Source organism: Lepisosteus platostomus, chromosome 13 (assembly GCF_059453375.1).
Source record: "Lepisosteus platostomus isolate fLepPlt1 chromosome 13, fLepPlt1.hap1, whole genome shotgun sequence".
Classification (NCBI taxonomy): Eukaryota; Metazoa; Chordata; class Actinopteri; order Semionotiformes; family Lepisosteidae; genus Lepisosteus; species Lepisosteus platostomus.
Window position 1 is genome coordinate 7,397,434 of NC_142623.1, and position 10,417 is coordinate 7,407,850.

General features: G+C 44.3%; 1 protein-coding gene across 1 annotated transcript; it reads left to right on the forward strand.

Annotated features, from left to right (window-relative positions):
- Positions 1 to 916: 916 nt before the first annotated feature.
- Positions 917 to 7,776, forward strand: tbxta (T-box transcription factor Ta). Its single transcript, XM_088602854.1, has 8 exons — positions 917 to 1,209; positions 1,993 to 2,257; positions 2,630 to 2,764; positions 3,228 to 3,289; positions 3,647 to 3,708; positions 4,017 to 4,190; positions 5,259 to 5,382; positions 6,331 to 7,776. The coding sequence occupies exons 1-8, from the start codon at positions 1,025 to 1,027 to the stop codon at positions 6,590 to 6,592; spliced, it is 1,269 nt and encodes a 422-aa protein (XP_088458980.1). The 5' UTR covers positions 917 to 1,024; the 3' UTR covers positions 6,593 to 7,776.
- Positions 7,777 to 10,417: the final 2,641 nt, after the last annotated feature.

The window sequence follows — 10,417 nt, forward strand, 5'->3', positions numbered from 1 at the left end:
TTGTACAACAAAAGATAAGTGATATTCGCAAATACACAACCGAGTTCAAAGGCGGCGCATACTTAAGGAACTAGCTGCAGGGTTGTCGTTCATCCACTTTAAAAGTTAAAATAACGACAACACTTTACCATATAAATGTTTCTAGGATTTTGCACGAAACACACTATTTTCAGCGCCCGAAGAAATCGAAAAATGTTAGCCAAGTCAAAACGGTTTTCCTGTAACACCACTGATCTGGAAAAAAGTGAAACTTTTAAAGCTTGTATTGAGATTTAAGTCTGGAAAAAAAAACCCGAGAATGTGTCAGAGCGGAGCAAGCAGTTTAAAAGTGAAAAATAAACGAGTATTTTTTATACATTACAATAAGTACAGGAGACAATTAAACACAGTTCACTAATATGAATATTAATATGTGCATATATCATATGCACTAATCCTACTTGGAATTGGATATTGTTCAAAATTCAAAATCCAGTTCTGGAGTGTGGGCAACCGTCTTGAGAAAACAGTCTTGGGAATCGCAGAAGAAAATATAGTTTAGTTTCCTTTGCTATCGTGTTAGGAAATCTTTTCAGGGGGGAAAAAAATATCATTTCTTGATATGTCATTTGTTGAGTTCAAGGTGATTTTTTTGTGTGTGTGGAACTAGTTTGGTAACGCGAGCAACGCCAAGGCCGTCAGCACGAAATGAGAACTAAGCCGGGTGTCGTTCATACGTCTACGTCACAGAGGGGGATACAAGAGGACCCCCGTCGGCGCTCTTTGAGGCTGCTGTCTGAAGAGCCGACAGCCGACACCGGCGGCCAGGGGGCGGGGACAGGACCGGACAGCCACACCCACATTTAGCGCGCACACCTTGATGGGCTTTAAAAATCGTGGCCTTTAAGACCGGCCTGTCAGACTTCGCAGCCAAGAATCTGGAATCAGCCGGGGGGGAAAAAAAAAACAACAAAACAAACCCAAACACTTTGTGTGGTCTTCCAAGGAACTTTGTTCAGGGGTCTCTCGCCTCCCTCGGGAAATTATGACTTCCAGCAGCACAGACCAGCGCCTGGACCATCTCCTGAGCGCCGTGGAGAGCGAGTTTCAGAAGGGCAGCGAGAAAGGGGACGCGTCGGAGACGGATATAAAAGTCGGGTTGGAAGATGTGGATCTCTGGGCGAAGTTCAAGGAGCTGACGAACGAAATGATCGTAACCAAGACGGGAAGGTCGGCCGATTATTTGTTAATTTACCTAATTAACCTAATCGGATGAACCCGCCTGCGGGACTGTAGGTGTTGCGGTTCACCGAGACAAAATACAAGACGCAGAGTGCGTGTATGCATGAAAAGGAAAACGGCGATGCATACATGTCCTCTTTAGAATGAAACTTCTCTAACGTTGGAAAGCTTATTTTTTGTTATCCCATAGCTAACGAGTTAACGTTACAATTTTATAAATATGTGCTCAGACGTTGCACAGATCTAAAATGATTTTGAAATGTATATAAGACAGGTTTGGTAGAGTGTAGTTTCAGATTGATAATAGTTCTCCAAAGAATGCAATATGTATTATTAAATGGGCATATCTTGCCCGAAAGTTTTTAAATACCCATTCAATAGGACCTCATAACTTCATTAATAACGTACAAGTCTCTCATTGAAGTACCCGTGCAAAGGTCTAATGTCACAAGTTATGAATGCGAGGAGCGTCGGCGCACTTCGACGAAGATAGTTGTTAATTCACATTCTACCTTGTAAAAGACGACTAAAATACGGGCCTTCGTTTCCTGGAAAAACAGATCCAATTGAAATGTCTCTCAAGCCGTCTGCCGTGGGTTTCACGGTCGTGTTAATAAGTGTTAAGTGTTTCTACTGTCCCATGGAAACTAATTGCGTATAGGCTTTCCAACTGAAGTTTTAATCAATACAGTTAAAACGGTCTTAGAGGGTTCCGTGTATTTTTCATAGCTACAGCTGCGGTCCTAAAGTCCAGTTCTGTTCGTGTTTCAGGAGGATGTTCCCGGTGCTCCGAGTCAACGTGGCGGGACTGGATCCCAACGCGATGTACTCCGTGCTGCTGGACTTTGTGGCGGCCGACAACAACCGGTGGAAGTACGTTAACGGGGAGTGGGTGCCCGGGGGCAAACCGGAGCCACAGAGTCCCAGCTGCGTCTACATTCACCCGGACTCGCCCAATTTCGGGGCCCACTGGATGAAAGCGCCGGTATCCTTCAGCAAGGTGAAGCTGTCCAATAAACTCAACGGCGGGGGACAGGTAAGACGCTCGGTTGAACCTTGTGCTTGTGGCGCGAAATGCGTTTTAAAACCGTTTCTTTGCGTTTCTCCGTAATGGGGTGACGTTACTGCCCGTGTCGCTAATCAATCGGTTTTGCTCACGATGCCCTTTGCCGTTACTCGCTACCTAAACGTTATGCGTTTACAAATAAGCAGAGGGCACCAACAGTAAAGACCTATGTAGTTTCTATAGGTGGCATTAGATAAAGGATTCAGATCAGTGCATGTTTTTTTTTTAATCTTGACCGTTAAAGTGGATGCCGTGCGATAAAATGTTTTCCCCCACTCGATGGCACCATTTAAAAGTTGAAAGACGGGGTCAGTTCAAAGAGTTCTCTCTGTATCGCCACAGATCATGCTGAACTCGCTCCACAAATACGAGCCCCGGATTCACATCGTAAAGGTCGGAGGGGTTCAGAAGATGATCAGCAGCCAGTCGTTCCCGGAGACGCAGTTCATCGCCGTGACCGCGTACCAGAACGAGGAGGTAAACCGCGTACAGCTCTCCTTTTTTTTTAAAGAAATGCTGATTTAACGAGATCAAATCAATCCCGACAAAACTCTCAATTGCACTTTGGCTCGACAAAAACCGATTTATACGGCAGCTAGCCGGGTAACTCCAGACCAAGGATCCTGTCATTTCTAAACGGCTCTTCTCGTTTTCATTTGATAAAGACTTGAGGAACCACTTGAAAGGTCCCCCTGTTCGATTTCCATATCGTTAACTGTAGGGCCTCGGTATGGCTTACTGTGATTTCGCTTTGGTCTGCTAATTTTTACCATCTCGTTTTGATGTCGTGGGTCGCCTCGTTTCTCTGCTGAATTTTGGCAAGGAGCACCATTAAATGCCATTGACAGCCTACGGGGCTGGAGGGCATTTGGCTTCAGAGGAATTCAAAGCCAACTGCGAGTGTTCACTGTAAAAACGAATTCTCTCTTCCCCCCCCTAGATCACTGCACTCAAGATAAAACACAACCCATTTGCCAAAGCATTTCTTGATGCAAAGGAGAGGTAAGTAAATATGGGCATGATCCACCAATATAAATAAAGTAAATTTCCATCTTGTCTATATATAAATACTTCTTGAGCAGTGCATCACTGTTTTAAACATCAGGCTTTCCTGTGCATACATAGTTCTGTGACATGTTTTCCAAAAGTCCGGTGTTATTTATTGTTGAACTAGGACATTTCTGATTTTGCTGGCCTTGAATAAGTAATGATGAAAAAAATAGTTAAACTAAACTGTCAATGAGCCACAGGGGCCAAAAAAGTTCCTCATTTGTAACCTTTATGTTCTCTTATGCTTAAAAATAAGACGACTAGGGCTCTTTCCCAGCTTCTGATTTTGTTCTGTCCGATGCTCAACAGGAGTGACCACAAGGACCTGCCAGACCCTTCAGGAGAAACCCAGCAACCTGGTTACTCGCAAAGTAAGAAATCTAAAATCTCTCTCCGTCGGCAGTTAGGTTGTCGTTTCACTACACCCAACTTGACTCGCTGCTTTTTTTGTAATGCTTTACAATTTAAACCTCGACCTTTACAATATTATACTCCGTGCAAGTTCTGTGTATTGATATAGCCTCAAAATAAGAAAGGGCTGACTTAATGTAACTGCCTCTGCGATTGGAGCACGCTGCATTACTGCTGAAGATCTGCACAAGAAATGCTGTGAGGACACCAAATGTCAGCATCCAGGCTGTGTGTGCTGTCAACCTCATTCTTGGTCTCTTCCCGACAGTTGGTGGATGGTTTCTGCCCGGCAACGGCTCCATCTGCCCCAGTACCAGCCCCCCTCAGTTCACCGGAAACCCTGGCCTCTCCTCGGGCTCGTACTGCGAGAGATACTCGGGGCTGAGGGCACACAGGGCTGCCCCCTACCCCAGCCCCTACCCACACCGCAACGCCAGCACAAGTAAGAACTTTTTTTTTTTAATCCCCGGGGGGGTAGAGCAGTGCAGCAGGAGACGATTTTCGCCTTGACGCAGGCTGGGCTGTAAGTGGTTTAAATGTAGGATTCCACTCCGCTTCTCCCACTAGTGTCGGTGAAACGCCTTTAGAGGCCTCCTGGGTACATACCGAAACGCCACCTCTCTGTGGAATGGAGGAGTCTGTATCTCTTGGGGCCTCTTCTTTTGAGCTCCCCCTTGTGCCTTCCTCTTGGCAATACAATAAAGTCCCCCGCTGCTCTTAAAGTCGCTGAGCTGCTCTCTCTGGAGATGTGGCTGCCAGCTCGGCTCCATTCCTTAACAACCTCAATCCCGCCGAAAGCTGCAGGTATATTTAAATGAATGTGGAACAGCCCGTGAAGAGCTCCCCTCTGTAATCGGGGACTCGGATCAGATAACAGAAGGAATGGCTACCACTGAGCTGGAGCCAGGACATCTCCATACTTGATAGAAGCAGATTACTCCCAGCAGGGGGCTCTGAAAAGCTTCGGCTGCTAGTATAATGCTAATGAAGCAGATGGATGATCACTTCACTCATGTCGAAGCTGAAACCTTCTGTTACCTGGGTTTGAAAGACCCCAAATCCTGCAGGCTTCATAAGTACTCATTGAAGACTGAGGTAGAGACCTTGAGGGGGGGGGGGGGCGTGTCGCTCTGAGCTCATTGAGCAGTGGGTGCCTGTCCTGCAGAGCTCCTGTTGCTGTTGGACCTTAGACGTAGCTAATCCAGAGGTCTACAGTCCTGGTTCTGTAGAGCAGTGGTGTAGTTGGACTTTCACCTGGTTCTTCAAATTGTCAACACCTGTGTGTTATTGATGAATTAAGCCCCTCTGTTCAATTAAGAGTTCTGGAACTTCAGAATTCAAAAGTACCTGATTTTGGTTACAAATTACAAATCAATCAATGGAAAGTGTTCCAAATCTTTCTAAATTTAAAGGTGACGCGTGTAACCTGCAGCACTGGGTAAGATGATATTTTCAGTGTATTTTCCCCCCCTTTCTTACATAGGAGATAATCTTCTCCTTATCGTTTCAGACACGTACATGGATACCTCCTCCCCCAGCCTGCCTGCTCACGACAGCTGGACCTCCCTGCAGATCCCCAACTCCAATGGGATGCCCTCTCTCTCGCATACCACCAACACGGTCTCTAACCCAAGGTAGGAACTACCTCTTTAACCCTTTCACCTAGGCTGCAATGCTCCACAGAACCATCCCCAGGAAAACCTGACTGCATATGCCTTGTTCCTTGAAGTCCTTAGAAAAAGCATAATGAATTCAGAGACTAATCCACAGGCTCCTGGTAATCAAGCAACCCAAGACCATGTGAGCAGAGGGAAACAAATTTGTGAATTACTGGCACAAAACTTCTAAAATGCCATCCTAAAAATCAATGTAACTCAATCCTTTGAGATCTCAGTCCGTTCTAATTGGAAAGCTTAATACCTAGACCTGCTCATATGTTATAAAACTTGTCAAGGGACAAACCAAAGTCACAGCACAAAGCACGTCACTGTGGCATGTCTGACCCCTTAGGATCACGCCACAAGTGAACTAATCACAGCTCTTAGAGGTGGACACTGCACTTCAGTGGTCCTATATATTTAAAGCAGTTTGGGATCCTTTGGGACTCAAGTGATGTATAAAGGAATTATTTTTGATCGCTCTCAATGTGTACTGTTGTACATCTTTAATTGTTTAGTTCTATAACTCACAATGAAACCACACCGTTGCTGTTCTAAATAATATTGGTTTTGTTTCAAAAGCTGAGAATCTAACTACCTTTTGCTAGGTCTAAGACTTGTGTAAATCACTAATTTGACTTTAAACAAAATCTTCATGAATAGCTTTATAACGACTCTATATGCAAGGTCTGCTCAAATGTTTTCACAAAAATTAGGGGGGGAGCTACATTTCAGATATGTATAGCAGCCACATGAAAAGTATTATAAAAAGGCACTGTCCTAATCCAGACATGGAAAATTCCAGCAAGACCATGCAAACTGTATTGTGCCGTGGTGCCATTAAGTGATTTCGGATCATGCGCATTGCATTCCTTACCATTGCCTTTCTGAACTTTGTCCACTCCCTCTCTTTCCCTGCTGCAGCCAGTACCCGAACCTGTGGTCAGTTGCTGGCACACCCCTGAACCCTGGGTCTCCGTCGGGGTCAATCGCGGGCGGCCTGACGTCCCAGTTCCTCCGCAGCTCCTCCGTCTCCTATTCGGGGCTGACCTCCTCTATCCCAGCATCCTCGGCCTCCCCCATGTATGACAACAGCCTGGGCGAAGTGGGCAGCGGCGAGGCCCAGTTTGAGAGCTCCATCGCCAGACTGGCGGCCTCCTGGGCGCCAGTGGCCCAGACCTACTGAGCGCCACCAGCTGGACAAGCAGACCGTTTTGACCCCTGCCACAAGGAAAGAGAGAGGACCACACCAGGTTTTGGAGCACATAATGGGTTCAGCACAGGAGGACCCCTGAGGAACTTCAGTATCGACCTTCTACCTCGGTGAAATCTCTTCGTGCAACTGTGGGACAGACGCAGGCTCTTCCTTCCAAAGTAACGATCAGACATTGAAGGCCCACTGCCAGGCGCTTCCCAATCGGTCTGATGTGAAGGCCAGTTGACTCTGATGCTGCATGAAGCCAGATCAGATCCTGTACAAATGTTTTTGATACATTTCCTATGGAATTCTGTCACCGGGTTGAACTCGAATGCAGTGACATAATGGGATGAACATAGTTTTGCAGAATTGAGGTATCGGTTTAGCCCTGCAGTTTGTAAATGTGTTCATACCATCTTATTTAAAAAGGGGTTCTAGATGAGGGGAAGCAAAAAAAAAAAAAAACAGGATGTAGTCTTGAGAATAATGCTAGGTTTTGTTATTCACTGCGACATCCATCTTAGTCTTAAATCCAGCATCACCACGAAAACAATGAGGTATATCACGGGTGTCAACAAACACTACCTTCATTGATAATAGTGTGGGTCAATTTTAAAAAGTTATATAGAACATCAAAAGTAAAAAATATGAATGATCAGTTTTGTTATTCAAACTATTTTTAATATAAACGTGCAGCTGATCTCCAGATATAAAGAATGCCTTAATTATGACTCCTCTCTATAACACCTTTGTACAAGCTCCTCAAGAAAAGGAAAGCCTTTTCCATGCACAATTCCTTTGGTTTTAAAAAGACTTGGGGATGGGGGACACTTGTTTCAGCCTGCTGGGAGGGAAGTCATTCTTGTCATGTCAAATGTCCGTTTAAATATGTCTGTCAGCCCTTCCTTCCACCTGTGCCTTTGTGAGATGTCCTCATAACATACTGTATATATTTTGTTTATTTGTACGTGCTGAACATGGTGATCTTTATTTATGTAATTTTAAAAGTAAATTAATTTGCTTGTTTTCAAGAACATCGTAGTTGCAAGCAGTATGTAGTTTTTAATCTTGCACACTCTTGCCTGAATATATCCATTCACACAAACCTCCTCGTGCCACTTTCTTTAGTAAAGAAGACCGCAGTGGTCTAGGGTGATTATACCAGGACACCAAGTCCACAACTGGTCTAGCCAGAGGCCCAGCAGCTTGTCATGCAGTGTAGCTGTAGAGTGTCATATTTAATAATAATTTCTTACACTTATGTAGCGCTTTTTCTGGACACTCCACTCAAAGTGCTTTACAGGTAATGGGGACTCCCCTCCACCACCACCAATGTGCAGCCCCACCTGGATGATGCGACGGCAGCCATAGTGCGCCAGAACGCTCCCCACACATCAGCTATCAGTGGGGAGGAGAGCAGAGTAATGTAGCCAATTTATAGATGGGGATTATTAGCAGGCCTTGACTGCTAAAAGGAATTTGGCCAGGACACCAGGGATAATGCCCTACTCTTTAGGGGAAACGCCCTGGGATTTTTAATGACCACAGAGTCAGGATCTCAGTTTTCCATCTCATCTAAAGGATGGCACCTTTTGGTGGTATAGTGTCCCCATAACTATACCGGGGCATTAGGACCCACACAGACTGCAGCGTGAGCGCCCCCTACTGGTCCCACTCACTTCTCTCCCAGCAGCAACCTTAGCTTTTCCAGGAGTCTTCCATCCAGGTACTGGCCAGGCTCACACCTGCTGATCTTTAGTGGGTTGCTAGATTTGAATTGCAGAGTTTTGTATCTGCTAGCCTTTTACACTTTTACACTACACTTTTCTCCCTACCTCATCACAATGGTCTCCTCCACCTTTTACATTTGCAGCCAATCACAAATTAAGTTCTGCCTTTCACCTGCAAACCTCATGCTGAATTCTGACTTTAAAAAAAGATGAGAAATACAAAAGAACTACCTACCATACTACTTCAGCAATAATCCCCAAAGAAGCAAAATCCTTCACTCAACATCGGTTACAGGACTTACGAAAATAATTTAGAGATCGAGTCCTATGTAGAAATGAACATTCTCACTCCGCTCTGAGGCCACATCAGACAGATGGCATCAAGCCTAAGTACTCCTGTGACTGGTAGTGTGGATCCGCCCCAGGATGAGAGAGGAAAAAGTCAAGCACCAGCAGAAACTGTCTGGGACAGGTGAACACGGGCTAGCATAAGACACAGCTGAGGGAAACAATCCAAACTACCTGTTGCCACCTTCTTTAACTTTTCACTACGACTTTTTGGTGTAGGAGCATTCTCCTGTCTTGAATGGGACAAGGGAGCAGCTTCTCACATTCAGACTCCTTAATTTTTCCCAGCTACATGGAATTCTCCCCCATGCTTTTCTTCCAGAGGAGAAGTCCTGTGAATGAATCACTCCGTGCCTGTCTTGAAATTTAAAAACAGTCCAATATACAGATCATTACAGATACTAGTTTTGAAATAGAAAATGCTCAATGTTTCACCTCCCACAACAATCTACTATACAGACAGCAGTATTGACTTCAGCATAAATATCCTGCTAAAATGGAGACTAAGCAGAGGTATATTGTAAAATCTTTAATGCATAATATCATTTGGTTTACTGAAAAAAAACCCCAAACAAAAGTAATATCATCTGACATCTTCAGGATGGAACTTTAATCAGTAGGGATTGTTAATTTAAATTTGTTGAGCAAACTGCAATTCCTACAGCCCTTGCGGAAATACATTTGCTAAAAAAATAAATACATTTTTTTCCTCTACTGTTGAGTCACTTCACAGATTTTTAAAACACTATTGTACATCTATGAAAGCACATTTTAAATGGTGGGATTGTTGTCTTTGCTACCTCTAAATTAATCACTTGGATTCTTTGCTGAAGATTACATTAATATGCAATTGAGCGAGGGTTTGACTTGGTCTCTTATGTTCAATAACACAGTATACAAATGCATGAGATGTAAAATCAATCATATAGGCTTCTAAAAGGTTTATGTGATGCACTTGATGTGCTGTTACTTGATTATGGCCCAGATCATAATTAAGCCATTTCAATCCACTGTGCTAAGGTCACAATTGTTTCCTTTCAAACTTTCAATATTGTCATTAAACAATGTCAACAACACTGTTTCTTTTTTACACGCTCTAAAAGGTCCAGTTTAATAATTGGCAAAATCCAGGGGTCTTTTACAAAGCCAGCAACACCCACAAAGACCCAGGAACGCAAGTGGCAATTTATTTTGTTATTCAAAAGATAAGGAATTGAAGGAATCTGAAACTGACCCCCTGAACCATGCTGTTGAACCCAGCCCTGGGGTTCTTAAAAAACATCTTCAGGGAATTCTTGGATCATGAAGCTACCAGCCAACTAAATAACCAACACGGACCAAATCACCTTCTCCTCTTTGTAACATTCCACATGCTCTTCACAAGCTTTGAATCTGGCTTTTTTTATCCTGAAAGCCTTCCTATCGTATCTGTGCTACCCGCCCATTAAAGTATTCAATCAGTGACGGTAATAACTCAGAGTGAGGTTGTGCTGGTGAGGGCAACACCGCTATCCTGGGATGAGTCAGTGAAGTGACAGCCCTCAGCATGATTAAGTATCCCACACGGGGACTCAAATGAACACTGGAGAGGTACAACTGCTGCCCTGGCACTGATGAGAGAGCAATCTTGCAGCCTGTTGTCATACTTACAGTACATTAACTTGGACGGTAACTGTATGAGCAATGCTCTACGGAGAACCCCAGAGACAGTCCTAAAATATTTCCATCGCAAGGG

Coding starts and splice junctions, on each gene's coding strand:
- tbxta (XM_088602854.1), top strand. CDS start 1,025: ATGACTTCCAGCAGCACAGACCAGCGCCTGGACCATCTCCTGAGCGCC. Junction 3,709..4,016: donor GCAACCTGGTTACTCGCAAA/GTAAGAAATCTA, acceptor TCTTCCCGACAG/TTGGTGGATGGTTTCTGCCC. Junction 4,191..5,258: donor ACACCGCAACGCCAGCACAA/GTAAGAACTTTT, acceptor TTATCGTTTCAG/ACACGTACATGGATACCTCC.